Raw genomic sequence first — 25,796 nt, forward strand, 5'->3', positions numbered from 1 at the left:
TCCTCAGGGAGCTGGGGACAAGTCCTGGCTGCTCTCTGCTCGGGGTGGAAGAACCTTCCCCACCCCAGCACACAGCCCGAGGGGTGGCTGTCACCAGCAGGGCCACAGGACAGGGCTGGCAGTGACCACACCTGCACGAGGGAGGGAATTCTGCCCCTCTCAGGTGAGAGCCCACCTGCAGAGCTGCCTCCAGCCATGGGGACAACAGCAGAAGGATGTGGAGCTCCTGGAGCAAGTCCAGAGGAGACCACAGAGATTCTCTGAGGGCTACAGACCCTGGAGCCAGCCTGGGAGAGCTGGACGGGTTCACCTGGAGAAGAGAAGGATCCAGGGAGAGCTCAGAGCCCCTTCCAGGACCTAAAGAGGTTCCAGGAGAGCTGGAGAGGGACTGGGGACAAGGGATGGAGGGACAGGACACAGGGAATGGCTTCCCACTGCCAGAGGGCAGGGATGGATATTGGGAAGGAATTGTTTTCTGTGAGGGTGGTGAGGCCCTGGCACAGGGTGAACCCAGAGAAGCTGTGGCTGCCCCTGGATCCCTGGAAGTGTCCAAGGCCGGGTTGGAGACTGGGGCTTGGAGCAGCCTGGGATAGTGGAAGGTGTCCCTGCCCATGGCAGGGGAGGAACTGGATGATCTCCAAGGTCCTTTCCAACCCAAACCATTCTCTGAAGACAGAAGGGTCTCACTTGGCTTCCACTCCAGACAATCATCTGAACTGGGAGAAGCCAAGCAGAAGCAACCAAGAGCCAGGAGCAGAGATTCTGGAGAAATCATTTATTGGCACAGGTGTTCCAGCCAAATACAGCACAGCTCTGCCTCACTGGTGCCTGAGCAAGCAGAGGTAAGGGGCTATTTTACAGTGCATGGAGAGCCTGCTTCACACATTTCAGACCCGTAGCCTCAGCTCACTAATACATTTTGTGCTTTAAAATAATAAAAAAAAAGCTCTTTGCTATATTAGTGTTGGCAAATCACATGATTCCTCCTATACACAACCTATTTCACCTCCCCCCAGTAACAAAAATAAGGGTTTTTACCTTCTTTAATGCCTGTGGCTCGAGAAAAAAAAAGCTTTAATTGTGTCCAAGTTTGTGAGACACCTCCAAGCATCTACTTGAGCTCCCTGCAGCAGACCAGGGAACCATCCCTCAGCTCAGCATTCAGCACCTGCAGCCCCAAAGCACCCCAAATTTGGGTGCTGCACCCTTGCCCAGGCATGACCTGCACTCATCAAGCTGCTCAGCCACGGAGGAAATAAAAGGCTTTGCTCTTTCCAGCGCCCTCCCAGATGCTTGCAGGATATCTGGGCAAAGGCTCACGGAGCTCCAGCCAGGCCCTTCCCCAGCATCAATAACCCCAGACTACAGCAGATAAAAAAGCCAGTGAACAGTTGAGGAAGAAGTGGTTTAAAAAGCCAGAAGGATGGAGCAGAGCAGTCAATGCACGAGGGACTTGGTGCAGGCAGCTCTGGCCAGAGCCACCCCACATCAAGTTCATCAGTATTTTGTCATTAATAGGCCTAATTGTAGCCAATTCAAGGCACACACTCACAGGAAATTCTTCCCTGCTTGTTCCAGGTGCTAACAGTCAGATCAACCCATCTGGGGGTGCACAAATCCCCCCTGGCCATGGCTTTCCAGCAGCATCCACCTCTGCTGCCCCACCAAGTCTCTAATCCCAGCACAAAGATACAGTTTTCCTGCCCTCCCAGTGCCAAACTGAGCTGGAAGGGGTCCAGGCTAACCAAATTCCAAGAGGCCAGTGAGCTCTCCAGCAGTCCTCTGAGCAGGGAATGCCCCAGTGTCCTGCTGTGACCCCTCTGAAGCAGGAGGTTGGCAGAGAGCAGTTCCACCTCCAGCTCCACCGTACGATTTAAAAAAACAAACCCAAAAATTTAAAAAAAAAAAAAAAAGGACAAAAAAATGGAGGGAAAAAAAAAAAAAGAAAAGATAAAAAGCTTTAATAAAGTAACCTGAACTAGAGTCTCTTTTAGAAGGGGGGGGTCTCTGCACCCAACCCGCTATCAGTTAAAAGCATCAGGGAACTCAGGATTATTTGATCAGAGTGGTTTGATCAGAGTTACATCCTCTTCCAGTACTGCTCTGTCCTGGGGATGCCAGCCACAACCTCGGACTCGATGCCACAGTGGTCGTCTCCTCGCAGGATTTTGAAGAAGCCTGGGAGAACACCAAGAGCCACAAAAAAAAAAAAAGAAAGAAGAAAACACCAACAAAAAGTCACTCTCTCCATCCACCTGAGGGGAACGGGGCGGGGAAATGGGGCAGGGAATCCTGATGGTGCTCACCGTTCTCTCCCCAGTCGGTGTTCCAGGAGTTGGCCACCAGCCAGTAGGGAGTGTCATTCTCCACGCCCCAGCCCAGGATGCGGATGGCGTGGCCTCCCACCTGCTCCCCAGACACGTGCTGGTAAACCCCTGCAAGGGAAAAAGGAAAAAAACCACCCCAAAATGTCAACAGGGACAGCTTGTCCACACCACAGCCCGGGGGCCACCCCGTGTCACAACCCCCAGAGTGGCTGAGGAGGAGGTTTTGGTTAAATGTGAAACTGAAACTTAGTGCAGAGTCTGGAGGAAGGAGCTCTACACAGGGAGATAGTGATAGGACAGAAGAGGAAGGTTTTAAACTAAAAGATGGGAGATTTAAGTTGGGTGTTAGGAGGAAATTCTTCCCTGTGAGGGTTCTGAGGCCCTGGCACAGGTTTCCCAGAGAAGCTGTAGCTCCCCCTGGATCACTGGAAGTGTCCAAGGCCAGGATGGACAGGGCTTGGTGCAACCTGGGATAGTGGAAAGTCCCAATCCCATGGCAGGGATTGGAATGAGATGATTTTTTAATCATTATCTTCCCACCCAAACCATTCCATGATTCTGTGACCGATGCACCCAGAGACACTCCCCAAGGGGTTGAAGGCAGTTCAAAACAAGAGTTTTGAGGTCCTAAAATGGGAGCTGTTGTTGTCCGCTGGAATTTGGGGTTCCTTCCCTGATCCAGTCCCAAGAACTGATTATTCCTGCTCTGGATACACGAGATGCCATCTGCTCATGTCCTTGCCACACCAGACACTCGAGTGTGAGGCTGAGATCTCCAATTCTGGAGAAGACCAGGCCCATGGATGGACCCTATGGATGAAGCAGGGAACAGGGCTCCCCTCCACAGCCCCACTGCTGCTCCTCACCAGATTTGTACATCAGGAAATCCTCATAAACAATGAAAGCTCCTTCCACTGGGCCGTTCTTGTAGATCTCAGCCATGATTTCCTTCTCACTGCGAGGGACTCCGTAGGATGTGATGCCTACAAGGAAGAGAATTCCCACCATTAGGATGGCTCAACCAAGCCTGCTCAGTGTGACCCTGCAGAAGGCCTCCTGCACCTAAATTCAGGTTAAATCCAAACCCAGCAGCTCCACAGGGACTGACACAGCCAGGCAGGAAAAGTGGGCTCCAGCCATCCCTCTTCTAGAGGGAATTTTTTAATCTGAGCTGTTTTGTACCCAAAGATTCATTGCAGACAGCTTTAGTTTTTTCCTTGCACGTTCTCCTTTTAAAACCCAAAAGACTCAAAGTGAAGACAAATCTCCAAAAAACAGCCAGATTATCCTAAATGTACAGGGCTGGTTGCTGCCAAGGAAATTTGGAGGTGGTTTGGACACCAGATGGGGCTCAGCACCACACTCCTCAAGCAAACCATGTGCACTCAAACCAGTTCCACCAGTTCCCCCTGCTCTCAGCTGAGTCTCAGCAAACGCAAACTGCTCATCTCCCACACTCAGGTTTGCTCCAGGACCACCAGAATGGAGCCTCCAGGAACGGGGCACAGGAAAAAAAAAAAACCAAACCCACCAGGAACGGGTTCATTCCTACCAAACCCTCCCAGCTGCCACGAGGAGCAGCTGTGGGGCTGCTTTGGAGGCCACCTCCCTTACCATAGTGCTTGTCCTCCTTGTACGAGGGCGAGTATCCAGGCTCACAGTGCCGGCTGCACCTCGGGGTGCTCCCTCCCTCCCCGGTGCAGGGGGGCCGTGTGCCATTGACGTGGTGCTCGCAGGGTGGGATGGAGTAGGGCCGGCAGCCTGTCCAGGACACAGGTGACATCAGCTGGCTGGCCCCAAAGGTCCCAACAGCCACGCTGGAGAAGGCACTAGACACCCCAGAGAAATGCCTTTCCGCCCCGGGAACCCCAAAAATCAGTGGGGTGGAGGAGGTTCTCCCTCCCCTGCCAGATGGGCAATTCCTCCATGAGGAATGTGTTTCCCACCAGACCCACTGCCCACCACCTCCTTCTCCAAATGGTGATGGAAAAGGTGGAAACGTGAACCAACTGATGGTCATGACAGGGGGAGGCAGAGGGTTCCAATTCTGGAAGTTATTTTTTGAGGGGGAAAACATGTCAGGAAGACTCCTGACCTCATCCAAAGTGTAGTGAACTGTTTCAAAACCAGCAACAACGCGAAATTCACAGCCTGATTCATTCCTGCTATGGAAACAGGAGCCTTGAGAGGTGTGTTGAGGGCTCCTGGCTCCCTTCCCAGATGGGCCTCTTGCCTCTGGGTGTGCTCAGGGACCTTTGTCCCAAAGCAGTGACTAGAAGGAGCCATGGGGGCAGGGGCAGCCAGCTGGGACTGCAGAGGTGCTCAAGCTGAAGGAAGGAGCAACCACAAGGATACAGACCAGGAGAGAAGCAGCCCCAAAAAAACATGAACCTTAGCCAAGCAGAGATGCTCCTCCTTGCTTCCCCAAGGGTTTCTGCCAGGACTTACCCACGTGGGAGTCGTAGAGACCCCCAGACACGAGGCCCCTCTCTGTCCAGTACCTCCACGCGCCGGAGGGGTAACCACCATTGCACCTGGGAGAGAGGCACCAGCTCCAGCCCCAGCCATCCCTTTCTGGGAGAGGCAAGGGAATGGAGCCAGCCTGGGATGGTTCAAAGGAAGGTTTGGGCACATTAAAGCTTTTTTAAGTCTGTTCTTTTCTTCCCCAGGATCTGCCTTGAGACACTAAAGCCTCAGGCAAAGAAGGAAGAGCACTCATGGCTCCAAATCCCAAAGTGCCTCCTTACCACGTCCCTGAGCAGCTTCTGCTGCCAGGAGCAACAGCACTTGGAGACTCAACTCCCTGTCCTGTGCTCAACAACTGGGAAAACCAGGCAAAAGGCTTCTGCCTGAAAACCAATGATGTGGGACTATGAAAAGATCCTTCCTTTGGCTTTGGCAGCTGCCAGCTCTGTGTGGGAGAGCATCACTATGTGACTGCAGCCATCACCATCCACTGTGCTGGGGACAGGATGTATCCCATCCTTGGCATCACCTTTATGTTCCCACCTAACTCCCTCATCCACAGCACAAACCTCTGGAGGAGCTTTGTGCTCCTCAGGGAGGTAATGAAGGCAGGGCTGAAGCAATCAGCACCTCCAGGGTCTGCCCCTGCTCCTCCCAACCACCTTCCAGGTGCACAAGGACAGGGAGCAGCTCACCCCATGCCACACTCAAAGCCACAGCACGACAGCAGGTCCTCGGCTGAGACTTCCACGCTGACCTTGGCGTTGGTGTGGACACAGATCCGGTCTGAAATAGCTTCCACAGCGCCAAAAGCCTGGGGGCAACCCCAAAACACCCATTAGAGCTGGACGGGGCAGAGAAACCAGGAAACCTCCTGGAAATGAGTGCAGCAAGCATGGCCTGGCTGGGAGAAGCCACCCAGGAGCTCAGACACTGCAGGATTCCACAGTGTCCCCTCACAAAGGGTAACAAAAATGCTCCCAGGGCTGGAGCCCCTGGAGCCAGGCTGGGAGAGCTGGGGGGGTTCCCCTGGAGAAGAGAAGGATCCAGGGAGACCTCAGAGCCCCTTCCAGAGCCTAAAGGGGCTCCAGGAGAGCTGGAGAGGGACTGGGGACAAGGGATGGAGGGACAGGACACAGGGAATGACTTCCCACTGCCAGAGGGCAGGGATTGATGGGATATTGGGAGGGAATTCCTGCCTGTGAGGGTGGGGAGGCCCTGGCACAGGTTGACCAGAGAAGCTGTGGCTGCCCCTGGATCATTGGAAGTGTCCATGGACAGGGCTTGGAACACCAGGGATGGGGGTGTTCATGGCAGGGGGTTCAGCAGCAAGTACAAAGGCACAGGTTTTGCCCAGTAAATTTTATGAACACAACATCAAACTTCCCCTGTCCTTACCCAGCAGGAGCCACAGGAGCCCTGGTCTCTGATCTCGCTGATGGTGGGACAGTTGGGCCACTGTGTCCGTGAGTCAAAGTTATCGGGCAGCTCCACATCTGCAGCAAAATCCACCCTGTGGGGAGAGGGAAATCCTGTCTCAGGAACACCAGCAAACCACAGCTGGGTGCACTGCACTCTCCAGCCTCCTCTGAAGGTGGCCTGGAGGAGAAGGGCTGTTGTTTGCTCACTGAAGGAGCATAAATACTGGTGCTGTCCTCAGACCAGCTCAGCAGCTCCTCTGGCGTGTTCGTTTTCAAGGATAACAAATTGAACAACTAATCAAGTATCTGGCAAGGCACAGGATGGATTTTCCCCCTCACGTGTGCTCCGTGCTTAAATCCATGAAAAATGTCCCCCCTGCTGCCCACAGCCTGCCAGGAGAGCCCCTCACCCACTCCAGATGCTCATGAAGGTTCCACACAAGTTTTACTGGAGCTTCACCTTCTCCTCCCTGCACTCACCTCTCGGGGAGCTTGGGCCCACCCAGGAAGGTGCCACAGAGCTTCTTCACATAGCTCATGTCAGCATTGTGGAAGTTGTGCCCTGCCTGGGGAGAGACACACAGAATTGGGACCTGAGTCTCCAGAGCCACCAAGAGCATCTCTGGGACCACAGCCTGGTGCTCCAGAACTCCCCAAATCCCAACCAGAGCCTGACACTGGCTGCAAAGCCCAGGGGCCAAGAGCCAACCACCTACAGACACAGAACACGGCCCAGGATCAGCCCATCAGGACCAGACAGGTCCAGCTGGAGGTTCTGGACACAGCAAACTGGACAAGGAGGGTCAGGTCACCAAGAACTGGACACCTGCTGCTTGTCTCCAGCCTCCTGCAGAGGTTCCTCCTCTTACATTGCTTCTATTCCACAAATTCATCCTGCTCTGCTCCAAAGAGGAGCTCCCCAGTTCCTGTCACTGCAGCAACCCTTGACAGCACCACCTCATTGGAAAAGGCAGCTGAGACCAAGGCTGGATCAATGTCACCACCACGGTGACACTCCCAAAGCTCAACCACTGAATCCCACAAGGAGACCGTCAGCAATGCATCTTCCCCAAAAAAACCCCAAATCAGCCCAGTACTCACCTTCCAGGTGGTGTTGAGCTTGTTTATGTGGTTGACCAGGTCATCTGAGAGAGGAGGGAAGTAAGGAATGCTGCGAGCGTTGGCGAAGGCCACCAGGACACACAGGAGGGACACGGACAGCCACATCTTGGCTCCTGAACAGGACACTCCACCTGCAGCCAGATTGGAGCAGCGTCAGAAACATGCCCAAGGTGGGCTCAGCAGCACTAAATGTGTGGCTGCACCAGATCCCTCCAAATCCCCAAGTGCCCCAAAGGTCAGGAGAGAGACACAGGAAGAGAGTAACAACCCCACGCCTGCAGCTCAGGAGAAATCAGACAAGGCAACCTTGTTTGTTGACCACTGCAGGATTAGCAGCAGCAAGAAAATACCTTTTGAAGCTGATCCAAGGGATTTGGAGGGTATTAAAACCTCTGTTTACTTCCACAACAACGGAGAATAAGGACCAGGAGAAGGAATAAAGTGGCATCCAACCTCCACACCAAACTTCAGGCGTGGCACTTGATAGGCCCCAGCCCTGCTCTTCTCTTGAAAGATATTCCTCCAAATTACATTTTTAGACTTCAGAGCCTCACTTTTGGCCAGCCCGTTGCCCTGGGGGTGTCACAGCCCCAGGTGTGACCCCCCTGTCCATGCACCTGTGGCTGCTGTCCTCTGCTCCCCTCCCGCTGGAGCTTTTCCCCAGGGAGGTGCAGGATGTGAGGAAAGCCCAAATTTATGGATCAGAGACACAGGGGAAATCCAAGAGCAGGAAAGAAAGGACCACAGCCTCCTGTGCAGGAGCAAAAGCACCCACACAAAATGCAGCCCCACAGCCACTCCAGGGCTCCATGGTTTCCCTGCTCCCCTATAACCTAATTCACATCGAATTGCCCAACTTCAAACCAACCCCCAGCGCCAGCAAACACTTGTTCACTCAGACACATCACGAGCTCCTTTATCTCTGCAAACACACCAGGGCACCCTCCTCCTCCTCCTCCAAACTCTCCCAGCCCCACATCCACCCCAGCGAGCCCCAAGCCTGGTGGGCACTCCAAGACCTCAGATCCTCCACGGCAGAGATATTCAGGCTTTAATTCCTGCTCAACTCAGCGAGCTGAACGTGTAATCACCTTTGCAAGCCCCGGCTTAAACCGGACACGCAGCTCCTGCCAGCAGCTCCACAAACCCCACAGCAGCCGAGCTGGATGAGCAGGGGATGGGGATGGGGAGACATCCCACACCTCCCTGCCGGCTGCTTCCTCCCACTCACAGCCAAGTTTAGCCTTTTCCAGAGAAGAAAACCCAGCAGGAGTGTCCTACTTTCTGCCAGCAGCGAGCCCAGGCGGCTGCAGCTCGCTGCATAAAGGGGCTTTTTTTTCTCTCCTTTCCCACTCCTCCTTCCACCATTTCTTTGTTTGTTCCCCCTTCTTCTTCGTGCTTTCAGCAGGACTCTCAAACCAAAAAAGAAAAAAACAAAAAAAACCACCCAGCTGAGTTTCAGCAGCATTTGGGCCCTCCCACTCCTAAATTTTACCTCTTTGAAGGGGTTTTATGCATATTTTCAGGGGTTTGATGAATATTTTGTTGCTTAGAGGTTTCTGCAGGCAAGGCACTTGCTGACTGTGCTGTCCTGCTTACTCAGCAGGAAGGAGGTTAAACCCAGGAAAATAAATATACACTTACAGTACGACTGTGCTTTTTGCCCACAACAGGCCACAGGAAGCCTGCTGGTAACCAGCCTGAGCTGAAGCACATTTTAGTGAAAAAAAATCTCACAAAAGTTATAAAAAAAAAAAATGCACACACACAAATGTCAACCCCCAAAACCCTCTGTACTTCCCGCAGTCAACTCGGTATTTTCCCTTAGCAAAGGCAAGAGGCGTTTATGAGGCCAGAAGTCACATGATTACACCTTTTTTTTTTTTTTTTCTCAGCAGGATGTTTGTAAATCTGCTGACAGGCTGAAAGCCACCCTGCCAGGCACCCAGCTTTTGAGGGACAGACACGGGACATCTCCCAGCCTCGGGTTACCAGACCACACTCTCCAGGCAACCCGAAACCGAACTGAAAATAGATCCCAGCAGTTTCCCCTTCGACAGGCAGAGTTTCAGCTCTTGCTGCTTTGCATCTGCATCATGGACATGGCCCAGGGCCAGCAAACCCAGCAAAGCAAATAGCTGGGAGCCAGATGACTCTCGAGGCAAAAAAACCCCCCAAAAAAACCAAAACAAAAAAAAACAACCCAAAAAGTCCCCTGTGGGCATGGAGCCTCCTTTTGGGGCATGAGAGAGCTGGGGGTGTCCAGTCTGGGAAAGAGAAGGGAGACCTTAGAGCCTCTCCCAGGGCTTAAAGGGGCTCCAGGAGAGCTGGAGAGGGGCTTGGGACAAAGGATGGAGGGACAGGACACAGGGAATGGCTTCCCACTGCCAGAGGGCAGGGATAGACGGGATATTATGGAGAAATTCTTCCCTGTGAGGGTGGTGAGGCACTAGAACTGGTTGCCCCAAGAGATAGGGGATGCAGCATCCCAAAAAACATTCAATGTCAGGTTGGACAGTGCTCTGAGCAAGCTGATGTATAGTAAAAATATTTAGTTAAAGATGTCCCTGTCCATGGCAGAGAGGTTGGAATTAAAAGCCCTTTAAAGACCCCTTGAACCCAAACCTTTCTATTATTTGAAGTTTCCTATGGCCATGAAGTTTTGGGTGCTGGGAGCTGACACTCTCAACTGGCAGCAGGTATCCCAAGATCTGTCTGGGAAAGGAAGGGGAAATCCTCACTCCCCATGGGATTTCTCCCTCCCTGACCCCCCCATTCTCCCTGGCTTTATCCCGTGTACAGCAGGTCTGTAAATAGGACACACAGGCACGGGACTGTCAGGATGGATTCCCACCAGCTGTGGGTCACATGCAGCCCAACCACAACAACCCCAGAGACCTTAGAGCCTCTCCCAGTGCCTAAAGAGGCTCCAAGAGAGCTGGAGAGGGGCTTGGGACAAAGGATGGAGGGACAGGACACAGGGAATGGCTTCCCACTGCCAGAGGGCAGGGATAGATGGGATATTAGGGAGAAATTCTTCCCTGTGAGGGTGGTGAGGCACTAGAACTGGTTGCCCCAAGAGATAGGGGATGCAGCATCCCAAAAAACAAGCTGCTGCTTTCCTCCCTCACCCCCCTGTCCCAGCTGAGCCAAGCAGCAGGAGCCTCCCCTGGCAGCATTATCACACTGGTGCTTCCCCCAGCACTGCTATCTGCTCCTCACACCCCTCCTCTCCATCAAAAAACCTCACAGCCGTTTAAACCCCACAGCAGCAGCCCCAAAAACCAAAATTGCATCACAGCTGCTGCACACATCTGCCCCCGCTTTGTGCGCAGCAAGGAGAGCAGAGGAGCTTCCCTAGGAACCTCAGATCCTTTCCCAAATCTCCAGAGGTGCCTCAGCTTCAGGATAACCCTGGCTAAGGCTGATCCACAGCTCACATCCCACCACAGCACCTCAGCTTGGAAACAGAAACGAGGCTGCTGGGCTTCTCAGGACCCCTGAGCTTCACCCTGCAGAATCCCCCAGGTGGCAGGAGGGTGTTTGGGGCTTGCAAAAAAACTCCCCAGGTTGCTCCACCTTCCTCTGGACTGAGAGCAGAGCCTACTTTGAGATCCAAAGCATCTGCTAATGCCCTTTCTTGAAGGATGAGCAAGAAATACAAACACCCAGCAGCACACCTGACCCTGGGCGTGGGAGGACACTCACGATTCAGCTGGTCGCTTAGAAAGAGGAAATTTGGGGCAGCTGAGTGCAGCCCCTCTCCAGGCAGCGAGGAGGAGGAGGCAGCGAGGCTGAAGGCTCTGCTCGGAGCAGCTGCAGCCTGCGAGGGAGGAGAGCACCCCAAGGGCTGTGGCTTTGCTGGTGCTGCAGCATCCACCCACAGCCCGCCGTGCTGCAGAGGAAGAGGAGGAGGGAAGGAGGAGACACCACCCAAGTGCCATCTCCATCCCTCCTGAGCAGATCTCGGCGCCAGGGCAGCTCCCTGCCTTGTTTTCTCACGGATAGAGCTCCTGACAGTCGAACCCTGATATTCCAGAGCTCAGCAGCATCCCACATCACCCTCCCAGCAGCCGAGGCGGGCACACGGCGCCCACAGCAGCGAATCCCTTCACCTCTGCACCACCAAGGTCTCTCCTTCCCCAAAACAAAGCCCACAAGTCCCACTCAACTTTATTTAAGCAACCCAAGCCCCAAACCGGCTGTTCCCGGTCCAGCTCACATGACTCGGTGGAGGCAGGTCAGACCACAGATAAGTCACAGCCCTGGAGCATCTCCCAGCTCCTGCAGTGTCCGGGCCAAGCCCCTGCAGGCACAGACGGAGCCATCCACACCCTCTCAAGGCTCTGAGCGAGGCGAAAGCTGTCCCACCTTCCCTTCCACAACACCCTCCAGGGCCAGGGGTGCTCAGCACAGCCCAAATCATGTGTCCTGCTCAGCACCAGCCCCCAGCCTGGGCCCAGCTTTGTCCTTTGTTCTCTCTGCCAGGGCTTGTGACTCCGAGCCACAACAAAGCGAGCCCAGGAAGGTTCAGCTGCGGCTCCCGATCCAGCTCAGCCTGCTGCCGTCACCAGGTGAGCTTGGCAGCACCAAACCCCGCGGTCTGGTGACTCCATTACAGCTCTCGCTGCATTACCAAAGCTTGATTTACTTTTTTTCATCAAGGAAAAACAAAAAACAAAAAAAACAAAAAAAAAAAACAAAAAAAAAAAAACAAAAAAAAAAAAAAAAACAAAAAAAAAAAAAACCGACATGAGGTTCTCCTCCCCACGCTTATTCCCTTCTGGCAAAGCCAGATCGCTAACCCAGGTAAGATGACAGAATCCTAGAGAGGTCTGGGTTGGAAGAGATCCTAAAGATCATCTAATTTCAATCCTACGAAACCTGCTCTGTATCTGACAAGATAATTCCCTCCTGAGACAAGCTGCAGCACTCACCTCTGCAGCTTCCAAGCATGGAAAACACAAGATTCCGCCCAAATTAGGCTGCACTGATTTTTTTTTTCCCCCCTCTCTTACAGACCAATCCATGAACCAGAGTCTTGCACAACCCCCGGACACCCCGTGCTGCGGAAATCCCTTCCCTTCATCTGCAATCCAGAGGGGAATGCCAGAAGAAAGCGATCTTTGCTGTATCACGCCCGCAGAGCATCTCTGAGAGCGGGATGTGGGGATGAGAGATTTACTCCAGGCCAGGGGGATGCACGGCAGCTTCTCCAGCGCCATTCCACGGTCCTGATCCAAACCCAGGCATCACGGGATGTTCCCGGGGGGCCAAACCCACCTCGGCGGCAGCTGACGAGCAGGGCTGCGGTGTTTTCCCTGCCTCTATCATAAAAACAAGGTCTCCTCTCTCCTCCCGTGACCCTTCCTGAAGCTTTCACGCGTTTCGAGGGTTCGTTTTCCCCAGCAACAACCAGCGCCGCAGCGCATCCCCCTCCCTCACCCCGCACAAAAAATCCCCAAAAACAGCGCTGGAAAAAGCGGGAGACGCTGTTGCTGTTGTTCCTGCGGGTGTTCCGTGGCCGTGGGTGTCCCATTTCCGTGTCCCCTGTCCCTGAGCATCCCCTCCCTTGTCGGTCCCCGCCGCGCCCGCTGCGCTGGCTGTGCGCGTCCCCGGCACTCACCGGCGTTCACTCGCGGGGATTCACCGGGACTCACGGGGATCCGCCGGCACTGACGGGGACTCACCGGCACTCACGGCCCCGAGAGCTCTCGGTAGCCACGGCCGGGGCAGGTCCCGGAGGCTGAGTCATCCCGGGCCGGCCCGCCCCCGGTGTGACAGCATCCTGCCGGCTGCCCGCCCCCAGAGCCCGCCTCCTTCCCTCCTTCCATCCCTCCGTGTATCCCTGCTCCCGGCTCCATCGCTGCTCCTCAGTGCTTCCCTCCTTCCTCCGTCCCTGCTCCTGCCTGCGCGCGTTTCTCCTTGTGCCTCCATCCCTGCCCCTGGTTCCTTCATCCTGCCTGCGCCCCTGCTCCTATCCCTCCTCCTGCCGAGCGCCATCCCACCTTGTTTTCATACCTCCAACCTGCCTGCATCCTTCCTCAATTCCACCTCCAGCCCGCCTGTATCCCTTCTCCAGCCTGCCTCTGACCTTCCTCGATCCCACAGCTGTTCCACCCTCTGCCATCCCATCCCGTCTCATTCTGCGTCCTTCCTCCCGCCTTTCTCCCTTCCTGCCCTACTCCATCCCGTTCTGTTTTCATCTTCCAATCTGCCTGCATTCCTCCTCAATCCCGCCTGCATCGCACCTTTATCCCTGCTTAATGCCATCCTGCTTCCTTCTTCCATCCTACCTCCATCCCATCTAGTTTTTCTCCAGAAACCTCTCTGGATTTTTCCTGAATCCCACCTGTATCCCACCCTTTGCTATCCTGTCTCCATCCTGCCTCTGTCCCTTTTCCTTCCTGTTTCTCTCCTCCAGCTAGCCTCTCTCCCATCTGGCTTTCCTCCTCCAACCTGCCTGTATCCTTCCTAAATCCCACCTGCATCCCACACCTATCCATTTTCTACTCCACCTGCATCCCACAGGTTTCCCAGAGAAGCTGTGGCTGCTCCTGGATCCCTGGAAGTGTCCAAGGCCAGGCTGGACAGGGCTTGGAGCAACCTGGGATTGTGGAAGGTGTCCTGTCCATGGCAGGAGGTGGAAAGGAACGAGCTTTAAGGTCCCTTCCAATCCAAACCATTCTGGGATTCTGTGATCCTCCTGCTTCCCTCCTCCGACCCGCCTTTATCCCATCCAGTTTTCCTACTCCACACTCCTTGCACCCCATCACTACCCTGTCTCCATGCCACTTCCATCCTGCCAGCATCCCTTGAAGTTTTCATGTGGAAATGCAGAAATATTTCACTGTGTTACTGTGTTACTTTTCCCCTCAAATTTCGGCCAATTTTCAAATCATCTCAGGAGCCAGTTTCAAGTCCTATTCTAAACCACAATGATATTAAAGCTTCTCTTTAATGAGAAAAAATAAATTAAATTGTTTTCTCACCCATCTCTGTGAAGAGGAGGGAAAAACTGTACTCACCACCATTCTCAGAAATGAAATGACCATGTGGCCTGGAACCAAAAATAATTAATCAGTGATCAGAAACCAGTGAGCACATTCCTTTTTTTTCCCTGGTTCCATTTATATCAATCAATTTTTGGTCACCCTCACATTTTAAAGATTGATTTTGGTTTGAGAAGATTTTCTAGTGAAGTGATGAGAAAAATCAGAATAACATTTAATACCTTTGACTGCACAACCCAGTATTTATGCAGTATAATTGGGCATGGTTTTGATGTGTTTAAATGTTTCTATTCTTCAATGCCCTTGGACCACTGCATGCCTTTACATGTCATATTTAGCCACCCCTTCACTGTGTATTTATTTGTGCTTTAGCAATTAAAATAATTTTTTTAAAAAAATCACTCATAACCTGCCTAACTTCCCTCGGACTCCACAGGATTTCTTCGCTCTCCTTATGAAGGTTGATTTCCGTTTCCCACGTTGGCTGCAAGTTTTTGTTGACATAAAACACAGGAGAAATAACCTGGATTTTGTCCTGCCCTTTGTACAGTCTGGGTGCCTCCAGTCATGTGGAGCTGCAATCAGGACATCACTTAACACCTATTTCTCCCAGTAACTTGATCAGTTCCCTCTGAATTCCCCACACCTCCTTATTTCCAGCTAGGTTTTCACCCAGATGTCTCAGAAGAGCGATTTTAAACCTGTGCAGTCCCAATAAAGCACCTTTTATTTAGCATTGCTCTGAGTCACCAGGGAGCCCATCCTTCAGGCTCTGCCGTGTCTTCTGTGGGTTTTTCAGGGGGGAGAGGCCACCTGTTTTTCCTGCAAGTATTTGGTGGGGTTTTTTTCAAGAAAAAAGTATGAACTAAAACTTGGCACAGACTGCTGACTTTCTGCCCTCTCTGGGGAAGTGTCAAAGTTTCTGCCCCTATTGCAGTCGGTTTGGGCTGAAAATGTTTCCATTTTTGAGATAAGTTGATAATTTTTGAGATAAGATGTTAACTTTTGAGATAAAATGCTCTGAAGGTTGAAGCCCCTCTGCTCTAGAGCCAGGCTGGAAGAGCTGGGGGTGTTCACCTGGGGAAGAAACTCCAGGGAGAGCTCAGAGCCCCTTCCAGAGCCTAAAGGGGCTGCAGGAGAGCTGGAGAAGGACTTGGGACAAGGGATTGGAAGGATAGGACAAGGGGGAATGGGTATGATGGGATATTGGGAAGGAATTGTTTGCTATGAGGGTGGTGAGGCCCTGGCAAAGGTTGCCCAGAAAAATTTTTGCTTCCCTGGAAATATCCAAGGCCAGGTTGGATGGAGCTTGAAGCAATCTGGGCTAGTGGAAAGTATCTCTGCTCATGGCAGGGGGTGGAATGGGATGAACTTTTAAGGTTATTCCGCCCCAAACTATTCTGTGGTTCAATGAGAAGTTGTTTTTATAGATCATGCTGAAGGCAGTCAGGAAAGCTTCCCCATCTGAGACTTCCCAGAGATTTCAAAAAAACCCCTGTGTGTCTAAATCAGGCATGAACCAACCCCCTTTTTTATTTTCTCATGGTATTTTTTTAGTGTAGCAGAAAAACTTAGTTGTGTTTGCTGAGGCTTTGGCCTTTGGAACAAAATCCACCACTACAGGAAGGAGATAAGGAAATGGGTCAGGAGGCCTTGGGCAAACCTCTCTTATCACTTGTTAAAATCAATGTTGATTGAATCACGGTGCCCCTGCTTCAACACTGAACAGCAAATAGCTCTTAAGGAGGCTGCTGCAGGGCCAACACCTATAGGTTTTAGGAAAAAAAAAAGAGCGTTTCTATGTAAGTTCATCTCCTACCATATTTTTTTACTGTTTTAATTAATGCAGGTATGGCTTTTTCCATCTTCACGGTTTAAAACCATCATTGTTTACAAAACGGGGTATGAAATACAAGTTTATTTAATAACCAAATAGCTCTGCTTTGCTTGGGGTAGGAGTGAATTGTGCTCCTCCCTGAACCCAAAGCCTGTCCAGCTGGGCTGCCAGATCTCCTCTGGGGAATATCCACCCCGATTTTTCCTGACTCATCCTTTTCAGACGCTTTTAAAGATTATAATTTTACTGCTGAAGCAGCATTACAGGATTTGCCTCTGAAGTTCTTTTATTCTTGGCTTTGTGTCCCTCTTTGAGCATCATCCCTGAAAGTGGCCAAGGGCAGGTTGGACAGGGCTTGGAGCAACCTGGGATAGTGGGAGGTGTCCCTGCCCAATGGCAGGGGGTTGAAACGAGATGAGCTTTAAAGTTCCTTCCAACCCAAGTATTTCCATGATTCTGAGATTTCTGTGACATGATTTTGCAGCTGATTTGCTCTCCCTGGCAGCAGCAGAACATCTGTGAGGCCTCGATGGGAATAATGATGGTTATTACACGGCTGCATTGGCTGCCAAGGTAAAATACTCGCCCAGGGCAACCGAAACAGGATTCTGTAAAGCCATAATGCTGCCTGATAAATCCTTGCTGGAAGAGTTGGGCACCAATATAATCCTCACCTCTGCTCGGGAGCTGGGACACTCTGAGCTCAAATCCTCACCCTCCAAGAGTTCAGGGTCTGCCCGAGTCACTGCTGGAGCGCGTGGCTTTACAAAGCTCACTGAAACATGCCCTGGGTGGGTTCTTGGCTAATTCTGATGGATTTTGTCTTGTCTGGTGGAAGTTGGGGTTTGTTGACCGGATTCTTCTGTCCAGACAGAAAGTGAGCTTTGCTGCCTCTTGAGCAAGAGAGGCTGTCCTGGCTGGTGGGGACTGTGTGCTCCTGGTGTGGATGGGAGATAATTTAAGGTATCAGGGGGTTTTGGTGGCTTACACCCCTGGACACCCAACAGCAGCACCTTTAGCCTTCAGCTGCTGATGCTGCTTAAGAGGCTGAAGGCTTCTTTTAGACCTGGAGGATCCTGCAAAATCCTCCCCCCTCTCCGCTTCCAGCAAATCGGTGCAAACAGAGCGCAGGGATTTTCAGGGAATCAGAGCGAACAGGGAACTCCGGTTACACAACTCCGCGGTGACTCAGGCGGGCTGGCTCACGAGGAGCCCTGTGACCGGCCGGGAGGTGACTCAGGAGCAGATGACATCAGCAAAAAAGCTTCTTCCCACCATCGTCGAGACCAGTCGAGCCCAGATCTGGGCGAGCAGCGAGACTTGGAGGGCTGAACTTGCTGGCCCTGGATGGATGTGGGGAGGCGAGGACAGGGATATTTTCCGTTCCTGCAAGTTTATGTGCCTCTGCAGGGTGACAAAATTGATCTTCAGCACCAGTGTAAGGCAGAGTCGTTGTCTAGATTAAACATTAATAGTTTGATGTATTTTTATGGAGAGTCTCTCCTTGCTTCCCGTGCTCCATCCATCGTGTCTTCCTGGGGTGTCTCCCCTCCTAATTGTTAAAGCAAACGTGATCAGTTGTGGCAAGGACATGCCCAGCTGCTCTCATCCAAAGGTGGAAAAGTTTTTATTCGTGTCTGGCACATCAGAAAGGCAAAGAACAAACTTGTCCTGTGCCTTGCTTAGGACAGAGCTTTGTAGAGCTGTGTGAATGTCACTGCTCAGACCTATCTCCCCACTCTCCCAGCAATTTTTGGCTTCAGCACTCCTGGAGCCAAAGGTGAAATTTTGTGTTTATCAGAACTGAGTTTTCCTCCATGAATCGGACAGATATTTTAATCTCTGGGAACTTGCTCCATATATTCTCTCTGCCTTGGCAAGGGATTGTGTTTCTTGTCTTTTGGGGCTGGGGCAGCTCCCCAGAGTTGTGTCCCCATCAGTGTGGGGCTGGTTAGGGCAGCAGCTCTGGCCCCAGACAGTCCAGTATGTTCCTTTCGGAAATGCCTTAACTCCAGAGCACTTTTGTCATGTGCTTTCCATACAAGGTGTCATAAAATAATTTTGTTTGGAAAAGCTCTCTGAGATCATCGAGTCCAACCATCCCCCAGCACTGCCAAGGCCACCACTAACCAATGTCCCCAAGTGCCACATCTACACTTTAAATCCATCCAGGGATAGGGACTCCATCATTGCCCTGTACAGCCTGTGGCAGTGCTGGAGAACCCTTTTGGGGAAGAAATTATTCCTAATATCCAATCTAAACCTCTCCCAAGTACAACTTCATGAAATTTTCTCTTGTCCTGTCCCTGTTCCCTGTGAGCAGAGCCCAACCCTCCCCAGTTGACCCTTCCTGTCAGGGAGTTGTGCAGAGCCACAAGGTTTTTCTCCAGGCTGAGCCCTTTCCCAGCTCCCTCAGCCACTCCTGGTGCTCCAGCCCCTTCCCCAGCTCTGTTCCCTTTCCTGGACATGCTCCAGCCCTTCAATGTCTTTCATGTTGTGAGTGGCCCAGAACTGACCCCAGAATTGGGTCAAGGGGAGTGGCACTGCCCTGGTCCCACTGTACACATCACTGCTGGTACAGCCCAGGTGTCCTTGACCTTCTTGCTCACCTGGGCACACCTGGCTCATGTCCTAAATGGGTCAGGCATGTTCAGACACTTTGGAGCAGACACTGTGATCTCTGTTCCCTTTGTGGCACACGCCTGGCTTTGCTCGTGCTCCTGCCATACCCCAGCCTCCAGGGAATTCAGGAATGGTGGGAAGTGCTCAGGGCTCAGCTGCTCTGCCCCATCACCTGATCCTGATCTCCTCCTTCCACTTCTTGCTGAGGTTGTGCTTTTGAGCCACTTGGATGCAATCTGTGTCCATCCATCCTGGCTTGTGACAGAAAGCAGGACCTGACTTCCCCTCTGTGCTGCTCTGTGGTCACCCACTGCCCAGCTGGAGGATGGGGTCATCTAAGGATCAGAGCAGGGCTTATGCTTCAAAAAGAAACTGCCAGCTGGCTCCAGAGGACAAAATCCAGTGGAAAGAAGAAGTGAGAGAGAAGTGGGGACAGTGACTTGTGAGAATTTGAGTCCAAATCACTTTTCTGTGGGTGTTGTACAGAGGGACAGCAAAACCCCTGCTCTGTGTCCTTTACTCTTCTGCGTGACCAGTGTGTCAGTCCCTTCCAGCCAGGCCAACTTTGCCATCCTGGCTTTACTGGAAGAGCTTTGGGCACAGCTTTTTGAGGGAGTGTTTCACAATTTGGCCTTTCTCTGCAGGCTCAGAGGTTGGCCATGGCCCAGATCAGAGTCTGAACAAGGAGATCACCAGAGCTCTTGGCTCCTCCTACACTCACCTGAGTCTTTTTCCCAGCACAGAGTTGAGAAGGTGTTTTCCCAACATGTCTGGCCAAGGAACGGGGCTGTGACTGTCCTTGTCTGTTCCAAGAGATCCCCGGATTCTCATTTGTGTCTCTGACTTCATCTCTTGATGTCTCCTGCTCAGAGCATGAAACACCCATTTTGGGGGAGGTGGTCCTTAGGCTCAAGCATTTGTTCTGTGTTGTTTTTGCCTTGGAAAGCTGATACAGGGATGGAGACTGTGTCTGGTACAGGGATACCAAACTTAATTTTGCATCAAGGAGAGAACAATTTCTCTGCAGAGTGATTTTTGGATTCTTCTGGCAGGAGGGAAACTGAGGCAGGAAGGTTCCATCCCACGGTGAGTCCAGCTGGAGAAAGCCACAGTGCTGGCCCATGGAGAGCCCTGCAGCAATGATTTCATTTCACTGCTGGCACCCTCTGACTGCCTGCAAAGCCACAAGAGCTGCTGGCTCCTAGCAGGAAGGGAAACTTCCCAAGATTCTTCGGAAAAGGGTGTTTTTGGTGCTCCAGGGAAAAGGTTATCTCATCAGGCGCCGTGCCAGGCTCCCGGTGACGTGGGAGGGTCTGTCACATGCCACCGGCCACTCGGGACCCGTTTTCTCCTGGTAACCCTGGTTTTCCCTGTTCTCTGCTTTCTTTATGCATGAGTCTCAGCGGGGAAATGGGAACAGGAGGAGAACTGGTGGGGCTGGAAATCGGGGTCGTGCTTAAGGAGCTGGGACAGGAAGGGCAGAGTGCTGGGAGGGTTTTCTGATGGTCAGCAGCAAGGGACCCATGCTATGGGTACCTGGACCTGTTTGGGATGTGGGAGAAACTAGAAGTACATTGAATTTAATTTTAATTTTATTTAATTTATTTAGGGGAAAAAAAAAAAAGTGCAGGACGAGGGAGCCAACAGGGAGATCCTGAGGCAGAAGTGACATTCCTGTAAGAAGAGACACGCTGTTACATTCATCCCAGCAGGATGAATCTCAGAAAGTCCGGGTTTGCTGGAGGAGGCCAGACCAGAGGGGAAAACCTGTCTGGTTCAGGCTGCTCTGGTTTTTAATGCCATCTCGTGGTCAGGGAAGGTTTTACAGAAGATGTGTGGAGTATATTTCCTTCACCGAGCAGAAAACTGCCGAGTTGGGCAGCTCCTGCTCTCCCTTCTCAGGCAGCATCACGAAATCTGCCCCTGGCCCTGGCACTTTGAACCGGTCTCATTCCTGCAGGATGATTTCCATCACTTTATCCCATGTCTGTTTGGGAATTGCCATCCTGAATACCTCAAGGGAGCTGGGCTGTCTCATCCTATCTCATTTTAGGCTCTGAAGTCTGGAGCCCCTCTGCTCTGGAGCCAGGCTGGGAGAGCTGGGGACATTCCCCTGGAGAAGAGGATCCAGGGAGAGCTCAGAGCCCCTTCCAGAGCCTAAAGGGGCTCCAGGAGAGCTGGAGAGGGACTGGGGACAAGGGATGGAGGGACAGGACATAGGGAATGGTTTCCCACTGCCAGAGGGCAGGTTGATGGAATATTGGGAAGGAATTGTTGGCTGTGAGGGTGGTGAGGCCCTGGCACAGGTTACCCAGAGAAGCATCCCAACACAGAAAGACATTCAGAGCCCGAAATGCCAGGAGTGTTTGCTCCGGGAATGAAGAGGAAGCTGAGCCCCATCAAACCTCTACATCCAAGAGGTTTGATCCTGTGTTGCTGCAAGCCTGGTTGCCCAACAGCAGCCCACGTGCTGTGGTGTGAGGCAGGAATCTCTTGCACAGGTTGCTCAATATCTGCAGCTGCAGGGATTTGAGGGAGTGCCTCCAGGCTGGCACGGGCAAGGCTTCCAGCTGGGAACAGATATTCCCAGGGGATGCAGAAAAGTGAGGAGCAAACACTGTCCTGTCTCACTGTGGAGGTTTGGGAGAGGTTTTTGTGTGTTGATCTCCTCTGGTCTCACTGCTACAGGAGAGTGTGGGAGTGACAAAGCTTTTTTAGGTTCTCAGATACACCCATCTCACTTGTATCTGTAAGAATTCCCAGTTTAGGGTGACAATCCCTGTGGGTTCAGAGAGATAGGGTGACAAAAAAGAATTGATTTGATCATCTCCTGGGTAGAAAAAAAGTGGCAGCATCTCTCCCTGGAAGTCTCTGTTTGGAGATGAGGACTGTAAAGGTTTGAGAGGGGAGCAGGTCCCCAGCACAAGGACAAGCACCAAGGTGCTAAAGACTTATAAATTATCTGTAAAACGTGAGGAATTCACCAACTGAGGAGCAGCCTCCCGGGTTTACACTGGAATTACCCTGAGAGGGATGTGAGACCATCTCAAAACAGCCACATGGGTTTGTTGAGCCAGCTCCAGGTTTTTTCCCATGGCTGATCTCCAAGGTGGCTCCACCCCTGCTGCATCCCCAAGCACTTTCCAAGCAGCCAAATCCTTCTGATAAATATAGCAGGAGGAAGGCAGCAGGTTTGGCTGGGGACAAGCGGAGGGAACTGGCTCTGAGACAGCTCCGTGCTCATTGCAACAGAGTCACGTGTACGTGTTTAAACCAAAACCAAGACCTAAGTGCAAAGTTATGCTGTCCTGGGACTTTGGAGAAGTCTTGGGGTTTGGGGAGGAAGTTGGCAGCCGAGTGTTTTTCTCAGCTGATGGGATGACAAGTCAGCTGGATTGGAATGGGCTTTTTTTAGTTTTGAGGTGACTTTTCTCCCCAGGGAGCAGGGTGGCAGATGTCCCAACACACAGCTGTGGTGAACAGCAATGGAACCATGAATCATTTGAATGAACTTAATGGAATGGAATGGAATAGAATTAGAATAGAATAGAAATAAGAACAGAATAGAATAGAATAGAATAGAATAGAATAGAATAGAATAGAATAGAATAGAATAGAATAGAATAGAATGTCACTATTTCCAGCTATGCCTGTGCTGAAGGAGTAGCTGTGATCTTCATTTCCCTTTTACCCACCATTATTCCTCAATATTCCTCTTCCAGGGTCTTTTATTTACCTTCCAAGGCATCACTTGGCTGCAGTAAGTTCCTGGAATGGAGAAAGAGATGGTGATTTCTGGCTGCAGCCTCCACTGTGCCAAGGCCCCTGGTCACCTGCCTTGGGTTGGACCTCAGGGTCTGAGGGCTGACAAATCACCATGGGCTCTCCCAAGAGAGCATTTTCCAAGCATCTGCAGCCTCTCCAAAGAATTGTACCTGGCAAACTCTATTTGCTGGTGCTTGTGAGGTCCACGAGCTCCTGAGACTGCCCCACTGAGGGTGGACATCACCCATGGAAGTCCCCACAGAGCAGGCAGCTGTCCCATGGGATGGGCTGTGACACCAAGTGTCCCATGTGAGGGATAAGGGATAGCCCTGAGTCTTTCCAGCACCAGCCCAGCGAGGTCCTAACCCTGACCTGGCGCCCACCCAAGGCAACAAACACCACAAAAAGAGAGGATCCTCTCCTGGGAATTGCTGTGACAGGGCTTGGCTCTCCCAGCATTGTCTCCCCACAGCCTTGAGCATCTCCCTCTCCGCCGTGGTGCCGAGCTGCACGTTCCGAGGTGAGCGAGGCTGAACAAACAATTGCCCCCCAAAACCACACTGGCGCCTGGCTGGGGAAGGCCAGACTGGTGTTTGCGCCAGAAGACACACAAACATCTCAGCTGAACAGCCCTGACCTCCTCCTCCTCCTCCTTCACCCTTTTTCTGCTTATCTCTGCACCCCTGGGGTAACCCAGAGCGGAGATATTCTGGGAGCTGTTTCCTCCCAGCGCCGTTTCCTTCGGGGCAGGGTCGGCGCCACCACCCTCTCCTCATCCCCACGGGATGCCCGTGGTCCCCCGGGATGCTCGAGGCTATCTCTGGCAGCACATCGGCCAGAGGAGGAGGAGGAAGCCCTTGGACAGGAGCTGATGGTCCAGGAGCCAGGCAGGCTGCAGGGTGCTGAGCAAGGAAGAAAAACAGGAAAGCGGCAGCAGATAAGGAAAAGGACCTGGAAGAGGAATACCGAGGAGTAATGGCGGGTGAGAGGGAAATGAGGATCACGGCAGGCGTTGGGCCGAGAGAGGAAGCTGCTGAAAGGAAAGCAGCCCAGAAATATCCTCCTCATTGTGCTGGGAAATGGGTCTCAGCCTCACAGCACAGCGATGCTCAGCAGGTCTGTGTGCGGGGGTTGTCACACTCCCACGGGGTCATACCTGGCTGGGAAGCTCCAAGAACAGCCCTGTGTGAAAATGGTAATTAGCCCATTGTGAAGACTGCTAATTAATCTGTTAGTGGCCTGTTTCCCATTCTTGTGAGACTGAGCCTCATGCATGCTGCCCCTAAAGAGGGAAAATCCTGGGGACAGGGACAGTCCTGGAGGCTGGATGGGGCTCTGAGCAGACTGGGATACTGGAAGGTGTCCCTGCTCATGGCAGGGAACCAGATCATCTTTTAGATCACTCCCAACCCAACCCATTCCATGACTGTGGTTCTATGATTCCCTGTTTCTATGACCCAGTGTGAGCCAGTCCCTTGGATCCTGCTGTGGTGAAACAAACCACAGAGAGGGGCCTGTGTCCATATCCCAAGTGTGTCCTGCCTCAGGTTCCCTGTGCAGGTGTCCTGCTGTTTAATCTTAATGTGGCAGAACACAACAGTTGTGTTTCCTGGGTGGTTCCTGCAGACACCACCACTTTCTGCTGATCCCTCAGATCACTTTCATGTTCTCACCTTGGAGCAGGTCACACTTGTGGCACGTGGAAATCTCATCATTACTCCAAAACACTGCCTTTCTTCTACATTTACAGAGATAAAACCCCAATCCAGATCCATTTTGATCATGGCCATAACCAGTGGAGGAACCCTTCCCAAAACACAGATGAGTGCACTGGAGGCAACACCTAACCTGGGGTTCCTTCAGAATTATTTCTCTGGGACTTTTTCCCTACAAGAGCCTGTTGGGAATGACCTGATGGCCAAACTGTGCCCAGGGCTTGTTTAACTCTGTGCTCACTGGTCAGCGTTAAAAGCAACGAGTGACTAATTTAAAAGTGCAGACAAATTTAATTCCCTCCTGGATGGGAAGGATTACTCCTGTCTTGCCAAGGTAATTTTCCAGCAGTGGGAGTCTGGGAGATGATAACCCCAGAAAGGAAGAGGTCAGTCCTTCAGATACAGCAGAGGTTGAGGAGACCTCCATGGTGCCCGTGTCCCCTGGGATGGATGGGATGCAGAACACCCAACTCTGCTGCCAGACAAGGGGTGTGAGCAGAGGAGCCTGAGCAGAATCATCCCAGTGACCTGATCCAGGAGCCATCACTGACAGTGCTGGGGATGGAAACTGAAATTCCAGCCTCAGAGTCACAACCATGAACACAGAGGGAACTTGGCCAGGATGTGGCTGGTGACACATCCTGGACATGAGATGGGATATGAGAAAGTGGTGCCTGAGACAATCGTGATATGAAACTGCAAGTAATTAGGGAAAAAAAGAACGGCTAAGTAAGTGTGTGGGCTGCAGAGAGGAGCAGCTCCTATTTTCCTGTCCAACATAAAAAGAATGAAGTGAGATATAAATATTGAATCCGAATCCAGGATCATCAGCACAGGAGAGACATGGATCTGTTGGAGTGAGTCCAGAGGAGCCCCTCTGCTCTGGAGCCAGGCTGGGAGAGCTGGGGGTGTTCACCTGGAGAAAAGAAGGATCCAGGGAGAGCTCAGAGCCCCTTCCAGAGCCTAAAGGGGCTCCAGGAGAGCTGGAGAGGGACTGGGTACAAGAGATGGAGGGACAGGGCACAGGAAATGGCTTTCCACTGCTAGAGGGTAGATGAGATGTTGGGAAGAAATCATTGGCTATGAGGCTGCCCAGAGAAGCTGTGGCTGCCCCTGGATCCCTGGAAATGTCCAAGGCCAGGCTGGATGAGGCTTGGAGCAACCTGGGATAGTGGAAGGTGTCCCTGCCCATGGCAGGGGGGGTGGAACTGGATGACCTTCAAGGTCCCTTCCAACCCAAATCATTTAGCACTAAAAACACTGATTTGAACAGAACATGACCTTGAACACTCCCAGGGATGGGGCAGCCACAGCAACCTGTTCCAGGGCCTCACCACCTGCTTTGCCAAAACTTTTATTCATCTGTAATCTTAACTGACTCCCCTTCAGCTTAAAACCATCACCCCTTGTCCTGTCACAGCAGGCCCTTGTCCCCATCTGGTTTTTGCACCGCCTTCATCCACAAACCTCATTTCTTGGTCTAAGGCTGACAAGAGAGTCACTGCTGC

General features: G+C 52.2%; 1 protein-coding gene and 1 long non-coding RNA gene across 6 annotated transcripts; one reads left to right on the top strand and one right to left on the bottom strand.

The window, feature by feature from the left end:
* Positions 1-760: 760 nt before the first annotated feature.
* Positions 761-13,049, bottom strand: CTSB (cathepsin B). Of its 5 annotated transcripts, none has more exons than XM_066314633.1 (10): positions 13,027-13,049; positions 7,316-7,467; positions 6,695-6,780; positions 6,192-6,306; positions 5,489-5,607; positions 4,776-4,861; positions 3,942-4,088; positions 3,194-3,310; positions 2,307-2,435; positions 761-2,178 (listed from the first exon to the last, which is right to left on the bottom strand). In XM_066314633.1, exons 2-10 carry the CDS (start codon positions 7,439-7,441, stop codon positions 2,081-2,083), a joined length of 1,023 nt encoding a protein of 340 aa, XP_066170730.1. In that variant the 5' UTR covers positions 7,442-7,467; positions 13,027-13,049; the 3' UTR covers positions 761-2,080. The 5 variants fall into 5 exon arrangements, with proteins under 5 accessions (XP_066170730.1, XP_066170725.1, XP_066170728.1 ...); XM_066314628.1 differs by lacking the exon at positions 13,027-13,049 and adding an exon at positions 12,963-13,012; XM_066314631.1 differs by lacking the exon at positions 13,027-13,049 and adding an exon at positions 12,987-13,009.
* Positions 11,562-12,711, top strand: LOC136358687 (uncharacterized). Its single transcript, XR_010743151.1, has 2 exons — positions 11,562-11,910; positions 12,357-12,711. It is a non-coding gene; the product is annotated as an uncharacterized lncRNA (long non-coding RNA).
* Positions 13,050-25,796: the final 12,747 nt, after the last annotated feature.

The sequence above is a fragment of the Sylvia atricapilla genome, chromosome 3, assembly GCF_009819655.1.
Source record: "Sylvia atricapilla isolate bSylAtr1 chromosome 3, bSylAtr1.pri, whole genome shotgun sequence".
In the NCBI taxonomy this organism is placed as follows: Eukaryota; Metazoa; Chordata; class Aves; order Passeriformes; family Sylviidae; genus Sylvia; species Sylvia atricapilla.

What these genes read in the sequence shown, in the direction of transcription:
- CTSB (XM_066314633.1), bottom strand. Translation starts at nt 7,441, where the DNA reads ATGTGGCTGTCCGTGTCCCTCCTGTGTGTCCTGGTGGCCTTCGCCAAC. An exon ending in GCTCCTGTGGCTCCTGCTGG is followed by an intron (nt 5,608 to 6,191) that starts GTAAGGACAGGG and finishes GGTTGCCCCCAG; the next exon opens with GCTTTTGGCGCTGTGGAAGC. An exon ending in CAAGGAGGACAAGCACTATG is followed by an intron (nt 3,311 to 3,941) that starts GTAAGGGAGGTG and finishes TCTTCCTTGTAG; the next exon opens with GCATCACATCCTACGGAGTC.